A 16483-nucleotide genomic window follows, 5' to 3' on the forward strand; every position below is an offset into this window, starting at 1 on the left:
TCCACGCCTTCTCTCCTCCCTCTTTCCGACTTGCGCCAGTAGGAGGGACGGAGGTGGGAAAGAGGAGTAGCTGCGCCAAGCGCACGGTGTGCCAAACTTGCAAAATCCGCCTGGCCACACCCAGTTGGCGAAGCGCAGGTGCACTGCGCCCCCGCCTCGCTCGGTCTGCCAAACTAGAGCCCAATGTCTGATTTGTCAGTATCCTTGCAATGGGATTGCTACACAGTAACTTAATCCAAGCTATGAACCTATCACCCATCTGGAATTTTTCAAGGACTGCATAGAGGTAAGGCCATTCAACTTGATCGAATGCTTTTTCAGCATCTAGGCTCAAAATTATTAAATCCTTTGGAATTCTCTGTGAATGTATGATGTTAAAAAGACGCCTAAAATTAAGAGAGGAACTCCTTCCAGGAATAAAACCCGTTTGGTCTCTGTGTTGTACAAGTTTACCCATCAAAACACAAAGTCTTTGAGCTAAAGTTTTAGTTAGAATTTTTTGGTCCGTGTTCATTAAAGAGATGGGTCTATAGGAGCCAACTTCTTCTAAAGTTTTTCCTTTTTTTGGTAAGAGAGTTATAATAGCTTCATTCAGGGTTTGTGGCATTACACCGTCCTTAAATGCCTGTTTATACATTTTAAGCAAATAGGGGGCGAGTCGTCCACTAAACTTCTTGTAAAACTCATTCCCTAGTCCATCTGGACCTGGACTTTTCCCATTTGACAGAGAGTCAATTGATTTTATAAGTTCTTCACAAGTAATCTTCGCATTTAAACAACTACGATCATTATCTTCTAATTCTGGTAGTTTGCCTGAATCTACAAGGTTCTGCATATCGCCTGGTCATGCGTTAAATCGAGATGTATATAACCCCTCGAAGAATTGTTTAAATCTACTACTTACGTCTTTATGTGATATGTGGAGTATACCGTTTTCAGATTTAATTTTATAGGAGTTTTGGTTTATAAAGACATGTGGAAGTGGGGAAGCAATTCGGCGTCTGTCTGTGCTCGCACCGGGCAGTTGGTGAACCGGAAACAGCCAGAGAGTTGGAGGGAGACGGTGTGGTTTTACGCCAGACCAGCTCACTCGTTTAATGAGACTGGCTGTAATGAGATGTTTCAACAGTTTAATCTGACAACAGATACAAACAACACTGAAGCTCAGGACAAACCTGCCTGTCCATGAAGGCAGGTCATAGGGAGACGTAACGCTGGTCTGCAAGGCGCTCAGTTTACCTGTGGTGACTGTGAGCAGGTGAGGTGATGAGGAGGAGCAGGGGCTCTTCATCTGGCACAATGAAAACCCTAATAGTAGTTTAATTTATAAACTAAAATATTAAAATTGGAAAAATATATAAAAGAGAAATGTCTCACAAAAAGGGCACTGATCTACCCAGAAGGCAAAAGGGAAGGTGCTTGAACACCACCTGGGGTCATTCCTGTGTGTTGCATCAGTCAGTGAAAACTCTCCTCAGTAAAACATGATCATAAACAGGAGTATGAAATGTTTCCTCCTTGTACACTGAGAGGTGGAGCAACAGTGACGTCACATTTCCTGAAATGAAACTTAAAGTCAGTGTGAGTGAGAGCAGAGCTGCAGTGGAGACAAGTCTCTGTGTTTCTCTCTACACAAACATTCAACTGAATCCAGCAGGTTTTCATCAACAGCAAACTCTGGTGAGTTCACTGACCTACAGAGACAACAGGAAACTGAAGATTCCGTCATAAGGTTAGTTAAAACCAGGATCAATTACAGAGAAAGAGAAACCTAGTCATGCTAAAAGCTAACTGTCCTAGCCTGGATTCACTTTGGAGCTTCTCTTATTGCCTCTAAAGCCGTTTATATATAAAACTATAACAACAGCTTCACTGTTTGTGTAGTGACTGCTGTCTGTCTTTGTAAGACTGTACAGCTGATCATATTTACTGTGTTTAAACAACTGATGTGAACTGAAAACCTGAGCTTTACTCAGACAGGAAGTTCCACTCAGTCTTTAAACCACATGTAAATAAGAGATAAATAAATGACAAACACAAGAAATCCAAATGTGTTCCAAATTTAAAATAAAATTGCATTATGATTTGACTCATTTAAATTATGATATCCTGCTGAGACCCTGATCCTCATATATGGACATCACATTTGGGTTTACTTAACCTCAAACCTTTTGTGCCATCTAGTGGTAGTGAGGCAACACTACACTAATCCATGTAAAAACAAGATGCCGGCCATCTCTGCCAAGTCAGTCTGCAGCTGATCCTGACACAAAGGAGAACAAGGTCCAAAACCTGATCGCATGTTATGGTTGAAACTTGTTTAGTGATGATTAATAATGTTTGTAGTTTAGTGTGGCAACAAAGTTGACCAAGTTTAGCAACAGTAACAAGCTAAGACACTGTTAATTAGGAAGTACTCGTGTGAGGACACTGGGACTTAATTATCGTCTTGCTCAAGGACACTGAGACTTTGTTATCGTTGACAGTGTTTAGTTTTTTATACTTCTTGGGTCCTTCTGATTCCAAATAGCTTGGAGAAATTAAAAATGCAAACCCAGCAAAAGTTCAGGTCTCACGAGGATATTAACAAGAACCATAAGGCTTCTGACGATATCATTATAATGTTTAAGACATCAGATCAGTTAATCATTGTTTTATGTTATCATTGTTATAATTTGAATCACGAACATGCAGCTAATCACTGAAGGCTGCAGTCATATAAGAGACAGTCAGCAGGCAGGGATCAGCCTGAGGCAGCCTTCAGAAATGATGTAAAACCTCAGAGAAGAAAAGGCAGAGTGATCCACCTCCACTTGTTTAGTGTCAAAAAATCCACCAAAACAAACTCAGTCTGATCTTTGGAAAAAAGTCTCAAACTGTGGCATTGACAGGAAGTTCAGTAAGTCAGACTGTGGCTGCTGGTTGCCAGCAAGTGCTCATTGACTCATATCTGCTCCAGTATTCAGCTCAACTTCATGTTGTCATACTTGATACATTTAATTGGTTGCTGGTTACCATGACAACTAATTGACGTGAGCCCAAATGACTCCCTGGGTAAAATGCAGTTTCCCCACTTATTTATAAACCTTATAGATCTGCACAATCAATCACTGTATTTATAACGTTTCAGACTTTACATGAATACCTGACGTTACTCACTCATATTGATGTGTCTACTCCAACCTTCTACTGACAGCAGCAGTAGCCTATTGATGATTAAATTTAGGTTCAAGATTATATCAACATATTTTGTATATATTATACATTTCTACAGGCAGCTGAACTAAATGTTTTTGATTGAAGATCTGTTATCTCTTATTTTCCAAGTTTGGGGATCTTATAAAATTGAACTGAACATCAGAGCTTGCAGCATAGTCCAGGACCTGACTGTATATTAAGCTGTGTAGTAAATCAGAAGCTGAGTACATGCAGAGCATGGACACAAACAAACACAGCACAAATCTGAATGATTCACTGATTACAGCTAATTTTATTGATTCCAAGATGTGTAATTACAATTTTGTTTTCACTTTGTGTCCTCAGAGTGTCGATATGTCTGCTGCCAGCTGTCTGCTGACTGAAGATCAGTTTCTGTGCTCCATCTGTCTGGATGTGTTCACTGATCCAGTCACCACACCATGTGGACACAACTTCTGTAAAACCTGCATCACTGAACACTGGAGTACTAATGTCCCCTATCAGTGTCCAAACTGTAAAGAGGTTTTCCACCAAAGACCTGAGCTGCGGGTCAACACTTTAATATCTGAGATAGCTGCTCAGTTCAGACAGTCAGCTCAACAGAAAGCCAGCAGCAGCAGCTCAGAGCAACAAGTTTCCAAACCAGGAGAAGTTCCCTGTGACGTCTGCACTGGAACCAAACTGAAGGCCCTGAAGTCCTGCCTGGTGTGTCTGGAATCCTACTGTGAGACTCACCTGGAGCCTCATCTGACAAGATCAGGCCTGAAAAGACATCAGCTGATCGACCCTGTGGAGAACCTGGAAGGCAGGATGTGTCTGAAGCACGATAAACTGCTGGAGCTGTTCTGTAAGACCGACCAGATGTGTGTCTGCATGCTCTGTGCTGTTTCAGACCACAAGACACATGATGTTGTTCCTCTGAGAGAAGAATATGAAGGAAAGAAGGCCGAGCTGGGGAAGACAGAGGCTGAAATTCAGCAGATGATCCAGAAGAGACGACTGAAGATTGAGGAGATCAAACACTCAGTGGAGCTCAGTGAAGAAGATGCAGACAGAGAGATAGCAGATGGTGTTCAGGTCTTCACCGCTCTGAAGGAGTCTGTTGAGAGAAGCCAGGCCGAGCTCATGGACACCATCAAAGAGAAGCAGAGAAAGACAGAGAAACAGGCTGAAGGCTTCATCAAAGAGCTGGAACAGGAAATCTCTGAGCTGAAGAAGAGGAGCACTGAGGTGGAGCAGCTCTCACGCTCTGAAGACCACCTCCACTTCCTCCAAAGCTTCATGTCCCTGAACACTGCTCCACCCACCAAGGACTGGACAGAGGTCAGCGTCTGTCCACCTTCATATGAGGAGACTATGAAGAGAGCTGTGAGTCAGCTGGAGGAGACACTCAGTAAACAGATGAAAAAGCTGTTGGCTAAGGCCAAGCTGAAGCGGATCCAGCAGTCTGCAGTGGATGTGACACTTGATCCTGATACAGCACATCCCAACCTCATCCTGTCTAATGATGGAAAACAAGTTAAACATGGTTATGTAAAGAAGAATCTCCCAGACAAACCAGAGAGATTTTTTCCACGTCTTAATGTCTTAGCAAAGCAGAGTTTCTCTTCAGGAAGATTTTATTATGAGGTTCAGGTTAAAGGGAAGACTAAGTGGCATTTAGGAGTGGCCAGAGAGTCGATCAACAGGAAGGGACAGATCACACTGAGCCCTCAGAATGGTTTCTGGACGATATCTTTGAGGACTGACAACAGGTACTATGCTCGTGCTGGCCCTGATATCCATCTGTCTCTGGAGTCTCGGCCTGAGAAGGTGGGGGTGTTTGTGGATTATGAGGAGGGTCTGGTCTCCTTTTATGATGTTGATGCTGCAGCTCTTATCTACTCCTTTACTGGCTGCTCCTTCACTGAGAAACTCTACCCATACTTCAGTCCCCGTCTTAATGATGTTGGTAAAAACTCCGCCCCTCTGATCATCTCTCCTGTCAGTCATGAGTAGAACGACCACTTGATTTTCTATAGACTGAGAAACACTTAAATCCCCCCTCCAGCCAGTGTTACTTCCTGCTGTTGCTGTGTTAACTTTCTTTGGTAAACAGAAAATGGGGGTCTGTTTAATAGTCAAACTTAACATGAATCAACTTCCATAACAATGAGACTGCAGCTACAGTCGATTGGAAAACAGCAATATGGCACTTAGGTTGATGAGTTTCCTGTTTATCAGACCACAGATTAGATAACTGGCACAACATGGCAACTATCTCTCTCACTCGCTGTCTTCTTCTTTGTTGGTTGTTGTTGTGATGAAGCGCCGTGTGGCTGCTGCCACACGGGAGAGCCGCACATCTGCGTGTAGACCACAGTCCACCGCAGGAAGGATGGACATGTTGGGAAGGTCCATTGTTTGAAATGGATTTGTGGGACATTTTGGAGGTGTACCGTACACCAGCATCAGCTGCTCTTGACTCAGCTCAGCACCGACACCGCCCCAGGCAGCACTGCGATTCATATAATATTCTTATTATTCTAACAGGACTTTTAACTAAAAGTTGTGTGCTTCACAGCGATCTGACCTGTTAAGCTCCGTTTCTACCGAGCAGTTCAGTTCAGTTCAGTTCAGTTCAGTTCACTACGCTTTTTTTCTGTCTCCACAGTGAAAGTTGTGGATGGTCCCAACAGAAGCGTTCCTTAGCGTCCCCATGTTTGGTCCCCCCTCTGTTGGGGTACCTAGCACACAGATCTGGTACTAAAAGGTGGAGCTGTGAACACTGCAGTCTGATTGGTCAGTAGAGGACGCTCACTCTGCTCAGGGCTGAGTTGTGTCTGGTTTTGAGGCTCATGTAACCACTGTTCATACTGTGGAGAGTTTTATTAGTAAAGTGTAACTATAAAATGAAAGGATGTTTTGCTGCCTCTCACAGCAGCTGGAGTCTGAGCCGTCGCCAGCACAGAGGCATAATGTTTTCGGGTTGTCTGTGTGTCAATCCCATCCCTGTAAACACAATGTCTCAAGGAAATTTCTTCAAATTTGGCACAAATGTCCACTTGGACTCAAGGATGAATTTTGGTGGCCAAAGGTCAAGATCACTGTGACCTTGTTTGTCTCATTTTTGTAAATGAGATATCTCAAGAACACTGTGAGGGACGTTCTTCAACGTTGGCACAAATGTTTATTTTGGACTCAACAATGAACTGATTGGATTTTGGTGGTCAAGGGTTAAAGGTCAAGGTCAGATTGGCCTCACAAAACATGTTTTTGGCCAAAACTCAAGACTTCATTCACTAATTGAGACAAAACATCACACAAGTGTCTAACAGGATAAAATAATGAAGTGATGGCAGTTTATATCCAAAAGGTCAAAGGTCAGCTTGACTGTGACATCATCATGTTTTAACGTCATATCTCAGGAACAGAAGGGGAGACATTTGGTCAGATACTGAATTGGTGACTCTAATCTTGAAACTGTGCTGATTGTATAGATCTTCTGTGTGTGAAGCATCCATGTTTTCACTGACATGGATTTAAACTGTCAGAGAGACGTGACCAGTGTGTGGAGGCGTACAGTCGTGGGGCGGTAATTCTAGTTGTTTCCTGTGTCCAAGTGTTTTTTGTTCATTTTCATCAAAACAAACTCCTGTAATTTCTCGTGCTCTGATACTTAAAAAGTCATTTTGTCACAGATGATTGTGCAGACTATTGTTCTCTTTTAAATATAAAGCAACTGAAATGTTGTAAAATAAGATATGAATAAATTAGACAAATGAACAGATGAGTTATGGTTTAATATGTGCAACTTTGAAATTTTTAGTTCAGTTGTCATTGAGTATATCTATGTGAACATTAAAATATCCTCATTTTGATCTTATTTAGGATATCATGTTTCCATGGAACATTAGAGACCTGATCATCCAGCTCCTACACATGATCAGGAAACTTGGATCAATAAAAAAACACATCCTTCACCTTTATATAATATTTGAAAAATATTTGCTGCACGCATTTGTTTCCAGTTGATATATTTTATACAACAATTTCAATATGATATTTGCAAAAAGTTGCCAATATTCATTTGGCTAATGTTAAGCTTTGATCACTGATGTATAAAAATTGTTGGATTGTGGTGCAGTTATTGAGGGAAAATGTCTGAATGAGAAAGTAATCACACTTTTTAAATCAATAAACAACATAAAAACTTGGATGAATAAATGTTTGTTGTTTCTGTGCTTATATTATTTCACGTCTCAGATGCTGTAGTCTCTTGTTTTGTTGTCTGCAGTAATGATGATGGTGTGTTCCACCTGTGTGCTGCTGCTCACTGAATTTATCTTGTGCCAGAAGTGATGCCACACCCAAAGCTGACAGGCCACAAAGCTAATGTGCAGTCAGAGGTGTGACAGCAGCTGAAGAGAAGAGCTCAGCTGTCACAGGTGTTTCCACACTGAAGAATAATTAAACTGAACTCTGCAGAGTTTACCAAACCCTGCTGAGCACAGCTGATAAAGTTAGTTAACAACCAGCATTAATAAAACACCTCAGCTCTGCTCAGACAGGAAGTTCCACTCCTCATGTTTCATGCTGTAATTTATAATATACAACATTTACTGTTTGTCCTCAGAGTGTAGATGTGTCTGCTGACTGCACATCAGTTTCTGTGCTCCATCTGTCTACATGTGTTTTTATTATCTGATCATATTATATATACGAAGTGTTGCATACTGACAAATTACTGATTTTCTATCCTTTTTTTAACCCTTTGAAAACTGGAGCGACATCACTTTTCTTGTGCTGCTTTCAGACGCCTTTCACAACGATTTAAACCTTTGAACCTTCGAGCAGATTGGTGCAATATCTGTCAAAAATATGGGAAAATGGCAACGAGCAACTTGGAGAGAGATGTTCTACCAATTGCAAGAAAATCCAAAATAGATTTAGAAAATTATTTAAAAGTAATAATAATCAGAATTAAGACAAAATAAAAAAAAAAAAGCTTGGGGAAGACTATATTTATAATTATTATTACATTTTATAGAATTATTATATTTTTAAGCACTCTTTCCAGGTCATTTAAACTTTTTTAAACTAATTTTCTCATTTTTAAATTTTCTTGCCTTTAATTTCTTTTCTTTCTTTCTTTTTTTTTTTTTTTTACTAATTTCTTGCCAATTTTTTGAGTCATTTTGGTCTCTCACCACTCGTTGTCTTCCTCCCATGTTAAAAAACCCCCAATTTTCTCTGGTTTCAAAGGTTTAAAAGAGCAAAAGCAAAATATATATTTTTTTGTGTGTGTTGCAAATCAGCTGATTGTGTTTCTATGACACCAAATCATGTGCACATTCAGAAATGTCACTACTTTATTCATCAGTATAATCACACTGACAGCACACAGTCTTCACTCAGTGCGTCCTCCAACAGGAAATTTAAAGCCTCAAACACGTCATTTCCTGAATTTTTCTGCATCAATTTATGACAGAAATAATTTAAAACAGAATATAATCCAGTTACACTCTCACTCTCATCCTGTACTGATTTCAAATATTTATTCTCCTGTAGATGAGCTCGTCTTATTTCATGCTGTCTGCTGAGTCAACATGTTTCACTGTATAAATGAGGGACTGTGTTCTGCAGTGAGGTTTAAATGGTTCTGGATGTTCAGAGGAGAAGCTGCTCTGACACACTGAGGATGATTTCTACCTCAAAGTTCTTCAGTATGAACTTCACAGAGTGCTGAAGAGAAAAGAGTCTTTTGGGGGTACTTTGGCTTATTTACATCAAATCCAACTCCTTACAAATTTCCCTCAGGCCCTAAATGCAACACTTATTTTATATTTTCTCTTGTTGTCACTGTCCCATCAGAACCCTTTAATTTAACCAGATAAATGTTTTATTTCCTGTTGGCTCAGAATAAAATGCAATCCACAATAATTAGTAAACATTAACTATATTAAATAGTCACGTATTAATACCTAAAATCCTCCTTTAAATATTCATAAAGAGTCCAGAGAACTCTGCAGCACGACGCATGTGCAGCACCAAACCGCATTTCATATTTATTTAAATTAATCATCAGAGCCGTGTCGTGGGAGATGTAAACATTATCTGGAGAGGAGTTTTGGTTTATAAAGACATGTGGAAGTGGGGAAGCAATTCGGCGTCTGTCTGTGCTCGCACCGGGCAGTCGGTGAACCGGAAACAGCCAGAGAGTTGGAGGGAGACGGTGTGGTTTTACGCCAGACCAGCTCACTCGTTGTTCAACTGAGTGGTTGGAGCAGAGCTGCAACGTCACATTTCCTGAAACGAAACTTAAAGTCAGTGTGAGTGAGAGCAGAGCTGCAGTGGAGACAAGTCTCTGTGTTTCTCTCTACACAAACATTCAACTGAATCCAGCAGGTTTTCATCAACAGCAAACTCTGGTGAGTTCACTGACCTACAGAGACAACAGGAAACTGAAGATTCCGTCATAAGGTTAGTTACAACCACGATCAGTTACAGAGAAAGAGAAACCTAGTCATGCTAAAAGCTAACTGTCCTAGCCTGGATTCACTTTGGAGCTTCTCTTATTGCCTCTAAAGCCGTTTATATATAAAACTATAACAACAGCTTCACTGTTTGTGTAGTGGCTGCTGTCTGTCTTTGTAAGGCTGAATAGATGATCATATTTACTGTGTTTAAACAGCTGATGTGAACTGAAAACCTGAGCTTTACTCAGACAGGAAGTTCCACTCAGGCTACATTTTAACTGAGGTCCAAGTTCAAGTTTTAGTTTATTGTCATATACATTAAAAAGTACAATTGTACATTTAAATGCAGTGCAATACATCTAACCTGGCTCTGTCAGCCCTTTAAAACATATGTAAATAAGAGATAAATAAAAGACTATAAGAGGAAAGAAATCTAAATGTATTCCATATACTCTCAAAGGCCACTTTATTAGGTACACCTTACCAGTCCTGGGTCGGACCCCCTTTTACCTTCAGAACTGCCTTAATTCTTACTACTCTTGAGCCTTTTTTGGGACAGCTTTCAAGAGCGTGGCAGCAGGTTGCGTCTGAAGTTGCTAAGCAACCCTAACAATCATTGTGTAGCCTGTAGTGTGTAGACCTACCGTCTGTGGGACAGATGTAAAGCTCTGGGTAGCCCTGCACTAACATGATCAACCTTTCTGTGTTTATGTGACTGAATATTTACAGAAGAAGAGAAAGATATCTGTGGGCTATGATTGGTTTGTAACGTGTATATCTATTTTCATATGTAAAGGAAGTATAAATGAGCCTTAATACTGTTGTGTACTGTAAACCGCTGTGAAATGTCAGGAAGGTACTCAGGTATGAAAAAATAGATACCACACAAGCCTAGTTCAAGATTATATTATCATATTCATTATCTACTATATTCAGTATTTCTCCAGGCAGTCAAAGTAAATGTTTTGAAATGAAGATCACCATGTTGTCACTTATTTTCTGAGCAAAGTGATCTCATTGAAATATCACTGCTGAACTGCACATCTGAGCTCTCCTTCACTCGCAGCATAGTCCAGGTTATTGTATCAGACTCTGGGTACATGCAGGTCGTGGCCGCTAATTCATCGACAGCCACAGCACATATTTGCATCGCTGCATTTCCTTATAAAATTTGGCTCTCAGGTGTGATATGACAACAGCATTAAGGATGGCTCTTCTTATATTCTTCTAATTGTGGTTTAATTATAGTTTTGTTTTCTCACTTTGTGTCCTCAGAGTGTCGATATGGCTGCTGCCAGCTGTCTGCTGACTGAAGATCAGTTCCTGTGCTCCATCTGTCTGGATGTGTTCACTGATCCAGTCGCCATACCATGTGGACACAACTTCTGTAAAACCTGCATCACTGAACACTGGAGTACTAATGTCCCCTATCAGTGTCCAAACTGTAAGAAGGTTTTCAGCACCAGACCTGAGCTGCAGGTCAACACTTTGATCTCTGAGATGGCTGCTCAGTTCAGACAGTCAGCTCAACAGAAAGCCAGCAGCAGCAGCAGCAGCTCAGAGCAACAAGTTTCCAAACCAGCAGAAGTTCCCTGTGACGTCTGCACTGGAACCAAACTGAAGGCGCTGAAGTCCTGCCTGGTGTGTCTGGTCTCCTACTGTGAGACTCACCTGGAGCCTCATCTGACAATGTCACGCCTGAAGAAGCATCAGCTGATCGACCCTGTGGAGAACCTGGAAGACAGGATGTGTCTGAAGCACGATAAACCGCTGGAGCTGTTCTGTAAAACTGACCAGATGTGTGTCTGCATGCTCTGCACTGTTTTAGACCACAAGACACATGATGTTGTTCCTCTGAGAGAAGGATATGAAGGAAAGAAGGCCGAGCTGGAGACTGAAATTCAGCAGATGATCCAGAAGAGACGACTGAAGATTGAGGAGATCAAACACTCAGTGGAGCTCAGTAAGGAAGATGCAGACAGAGAGATAGCAGATGGTGTTCAGGTCTTCACCGCTCTGAAGGAGTCTGTTGAGAGAAGCCAAGCCGAGCTCATGGACACGATCAAAGAGAAGCAGAGAAAGACAGAGAAACAGGCTGAAGGCTTCATCAAAGAGCTGGAACAGGAAATCTCTGAGCTGAAGAAGAGGAGTACTGAGGTGGAGCAGCTCTCACGCTCTGAAGACCACCTCCACCTCCTCCAAAGCTTCACGTCCCTGAACACTGCTCCACCCACCAAGGACTGGACAGAGGTCAGCGTCCGTCCACCTTCATATGAGGGGACTGTGAGGAGAGCTGTGAGTCAGCTGGAGGAGACGCTCAGTAAACAGATGAAGAAGCTGTTTGAGGTCGAGCTGAAGAGGGTCCAGCAGTCTGCAGTGGATGTGACACTTGATCCTGATACAGCACATCCAAAACTCATCCTGTCTGAGGATGGAAAACAAGTTAAACTTGGTTATGTATCGAAGAATGTCCCAGACAATCCAGAGAGATTTGATTATTGTGTTAATGTCTTAGCAAAGCAGAGTTTCTCTTCAGGAAGATTTTATTATGAGGTTCAGGTTAAAGGGAAGACTAAGTGGACTTTAGGAGTGGCCAGAGAGTCGATCAACAGGAAGGGAAAAATCCCAGTAAACCCTCAGAATGGTTACTGTTTAATATCTTTGAGAAATGACGAGTACTACGCTCGTGCCGGCCCTGATATCCGTCTCTTTCTGGAGTCTCGGCCTGAGAAGGTGGGGGTGTTTGTGGATTATGAGGAGGGTCTGGTCTCTTTTTATGATGTTGATGCTGCAGCTCTTATATACTCCTTTACTGACTGCTGCTTCACTGAAAAACTCTATCCATTCTTCTGTCCCTGTCTTCATGATGATGGTAAAAACTTTGCCCCTCTGATCATCTCTCCTGTCAATCATGAGTAGAACAACCACTAGATTTTTTGAGGCTCATTTTCCCGTTTTAGCAACAACCTTCTATTTTTAACTTTGAGCACAAAATTATTTGTCAAAAAATATTTGACTAACAGTGTCGCTAATCAACATTGTCAGGACATGACTCAGAAAAATATGACTCAAAACAGAATTTCTCTTTAATACAGTTGAGACTTTCTGGAATATGTTCATATGATTGTTTGTTTTTGTGAAAGATCTTTGGTGAGTTTTCTGCACATTCCTAAATTCATTAAACAAGAATTCATAACATGACACACTAACAAGATGCTTTGGTGGCTTTTTATGATTCGCGCTGTCAGAGGCATTATGTTTTAAAGGGATAGTGCACCCAAAAATGAGAATTCAGCCATTATCTACTCACCCATATGCCGAGGGAGGCTCAGGTGAAGTTTTAGAGTCCTCACATCACTTGCAGAGATCCAAGGGGAGAGGAGGTAGCAACACAACTCCACCTAATGGAGGCTGACGGCGCCCCAGATTCAAACGTCCAAAAACACATCATTGAAACCACAAAATATCTCCATACTGCTCGTCCGTAGTGATCCAAGTGTCCTGAAGCCCCGACATAAAAAGTTGTGCGCTTGCGCGAGACCGTGAGACATGGGCACTGCCTTCATGTGTGTTCACATGCTTTCGCTGGTCTCATGCGCATAAAAATTGTTGGATTTTGGTGCAGTTATTGAATTTCCCTCAGGCCTTAAATGCAACACTTATTTTATATTTTCTCTTGTTGTCACTGTCCCATCAGAACCCTTTAATTTAACCAGCTAAATGTTTTATTTCCTGTTGGCTCAGAATAAAATGCAATCCACAATAATTAGTAAACATTAACTATATTAAATAGTCACGTATTAATACCTAAAATCCTCCTTTAAATATTCATAAAGAGTCCAGAGGACTCTGCAGCACGACGCATGTGCAGCACCAAACCGCATTTCACATTTATTTAAATTAATCATCAGAGCCGTGTCGTGGGAGATGTAAACATTATCTGGAGAGGAGTTTTGGTTTATAAAGACATGTGGAAGTGGGGAAGCAATTCGGCGTCTGTCTGTGCTCGCACCGGGCAGTCGGTGAACCGGAAACAGCCAGAGAGTTGGAGGGAGACGGTGTGGTTTTACGCCAGACCAGCTCACTCGTTGTTCAACTGAATGGTTGGAGCAGAGCTGCAACGTCACATTTCCTGAAACGAAACTTAAAGTCAGTGTGAGTGAGAGCAGAGCTGCAGTGGAGACAAGTCTCTGTGTTTCTCTCTACACAAACATTCAACTGAATCCAGCAGGTTTTCATTTTCTATTTACTCTCACGCACTGTTGTTCAAAAAGACCTTCTCCTCTTCTCTTTCCTTTTTTATTTACTTATCCTCCTTTTGTTTCCACTGTACTTTATTTTTTTTTTTACGTGAAATCAGTGTCATTGTGTGTTGAACCTGTACCTCCATGGACTTTCAAGGTTGGGGTGGGAGATGACGAGAGGGATGTTTGTTCAGAAAAGTTTCAACTGTAATTTTGTGTGATTTGCAGTTATCCTTTAATAAAAAGGATGAGTAAACAAATAAATCCCAGTGCAATGTAATAAGTTAGAAGCAAAAAAAGCAAAATATAATAAAAAGGGTGAACGGCTGATTCCACATTATTGACCGATAGAGGCAAAGATATTGCACACGTCAGCATGTACTGATATTGCTCCTGATAGATGGTTGTAAACAGTGAAAAGTAAAAGCAAGATATAAATAAAGCTGCAAGCTGCAATTCTGGGGTTCAAGCCAACATGGACCTTTAAAACTTGAAAGCTGGGTAAGATGAAGACCTTTGACAATTTAGGACGCCTGCATTAAAGATAAACAACATGTTTTATGACAATCAGACAGATGCTCAGTCATTTACGTCCAAATCTCTACCGAGCCACGCTCTTCTTTGGAAGCTCTCTAGCTTCCTATTGGTCAGCTGCAGAGACATTTTGGGGACATGCTTTAATGGCTTAGTTAAAAAAAGTCCACTGAGTTTGGTGACGTTTGAACAAACCCACACTGATTTAAGGCCAAATTTTGCGAAAGGTCATAGACAAATGTCAAATAATGACGGACAATTAGAAAAGCTTAAAGGTTTTGGCCTTTCCCTTAGCTGCTCTATTGGCTCTTCCTACACCTCTTGTTCTTTTTCTCCTTTTTTTTCATTTAATTATTATTATTATTATTATTTTTTCATTTTATTTTACTTTATTCATTTATTAAAGTCCCTTAGATGAGGATGTTTCACTCAGATTTTCTTTGATGGACTCCACTGAATAATGACAGACAATTAGAAAAGCTTAAGGGGTTCGCTTCTTCTCTTAGTTGCCCTGTTGGCTTCTCTTACTACACCTCTTCTTTTTATCTTTTTTTTTTCCGTTTAATTACCATTATTTTCATTTTTTTTTTCATTAATGTACCTTAGATGGGGATGTTTTTCTCGGATTTCCTTTGATGGACTCTGTCCAGTAATGACGGACAATTGGAAAAGCATAAAAGTTTTGGCTTTTCCCTTAGTTGCTCTATTGATTTTTATTACTATCCCCCCTTTTACCTCTATATTAGTTTTGTTCTTTCTTCTCTTTTTTGTTATTTTTTAAAAATATGTAAAAGAAAAGGAAGGAAAAATATAAATCCCTTTACTGGAGAAGAGAAACCTGTGACTTAGGTTGTTGTCAATTAAATGTGAACCCATATGCACACAATTATACAACACAGCGTATGTGCGCAGGAGTATGTCTTTGATTTGATTTTGTAAATAAGGGGGTCTAGATAGTTGTTATTGTGTAATGAGTAGTTTGAAAATAATGAGATGATAAAATGAAAAGAAAACACACAATCTCTTTGTTCATTATTGTGTCTTTTAGGTTAGGTTTAGTAACAGATATAGTCGGTAGCTACTTATTGGCTATTATTGTTTATAAAAGAAGCTACGAACCTGACATGAGCCCCATGAAAATTAGGGATAGGGAGTGCTTCTCATGGAGTACGCCAGAGTGAGAAGTAGGTTCTCTGGAAACTCCACAAGTTGGAGCTATGGGGTAGGGAAAGGGAATATGTTGGGCTTTATGAGTTATGATTTTGTTGTCTTGTTTCTATGTTTGTATTGTGGTTTGTATCATCATCATCATCCTTTTGTGCTTGTATTGGTTAGCTCCAAGTTTATGCATGAAAATCCATCTTATATAGATCTCTCTCCTCCCTTTGAGCAAGATACTCAGTTTGACTGATGAAGCCAGGATCCAATGCCTTAAAAATCCACAGCTGGAATATACAGGGTGCCAATCATCCAATTAAAAAGAAGAAAATATTGAATTTCCTTAAAAAAGAAAAAGCAGATATCGCTTTACTCCAGGAGACCCATTTGAGTAAAGTTGAACACGACAAACTGAAAAAAGACTGGGTAGCTAGGTCAAGTGTATTCTGCATCTTATTCCAGTAGAAGTAGAGGAGTTGCAATCCTAATCAGTGAGACAGTACAATCTGATCCTGACGGGTGCTACGTGTTCATCCAAGGTTATTTATATGGGGAAAATATTGTCATATTGAATGTATATGCTCCACCCAATTCACCACTCACCAAATTTTTTCACTTTGCTCGCTGAATTAACCTCTTCTTTTACATCACCAAACGTTATCATCGGCGGAGACTGGAATTGTATTTTAAATTCTAACTTAGACAGATCTCCCCAGGCTAAATGCCTCAGCAAGAGTTCTAAAACCATTGTTAAGATAAGGCATGAAATGGGGTGAGTAGATATATGGCGTTTAAAAAATCCTTCAGTTAAAGATTTCACATTCTACTCAGACCCCCACAGCTCTTACTCTGGGTTAGATTACTTTCTTATTCCACGCTCCTTGTCAGCAT

At 40.6% G+C, this 16483-nt stretch overlaps 2 protein-coding genes across 4 annotated transcripts in view; both read left to right on the plus strand.

Annotated features, from left to right (window-relative positions):
* LOC125887798 (E3 ubiquitin-protein ligase TRIM21-like) overlaps positions 1-16483 on the plus strand; it is a 45109-nt gene that overhangs the window by 9798 nt on the left and 18828 nt on the right. The window contains exon 1 of one of the 3 annotated variants that reach the window (XM_049574871.1): positions 1576-1680. The exons of 1 other annotated variant lie outside the window; for it this stretch is intronic. The gene's annotated coding sequence lies outside the window, so the exon portion shown is untranslated. Of the gene's footprint in view, positions 1-1575; positions 1681-9519; positions 9661-16483 lie in introns of those variants that run through there. One more of the 3 variants, XM_049574869.1, reaches the window with a different exon arrangement.
* LOC125887860 (uncharacterized) lies at positions 1592-15492 on the plus strand. The gene is made up of 4 exons (XM_049574944.1): positions 1592-1732; positions 3544-5192; positions 9392-9608; positions 10932-15492. The coding sequence occupies exons 2-4, from the start codon at positions 3553-3555 to the stop codon at positions 12573-12575; spliced, it is 3501 nt and encodes a 1166-aa protein (XP_049430901.1). The 5' UTR covers positions 1592-1732; positions 3544-3552; the 3' UTR covers positions 12576-15492.

The sequence above is a fragment of the Epinephelus fuscoguttatus genome, linkage group LG4 (genome assembly GCF_011397635.1).
Source record: "Epinephelus fuscoguttatus linkage group LG4, E.fuscoguttatus.final_Chr_v1".
Taxonomy (NCBI): domain Eukaryota; kingdom Metazoa; phylum Chordata; class Actinopteri; order Perciformes; family Serranidae; genus Epinephelus; species Epinephelus fuscoguttatus.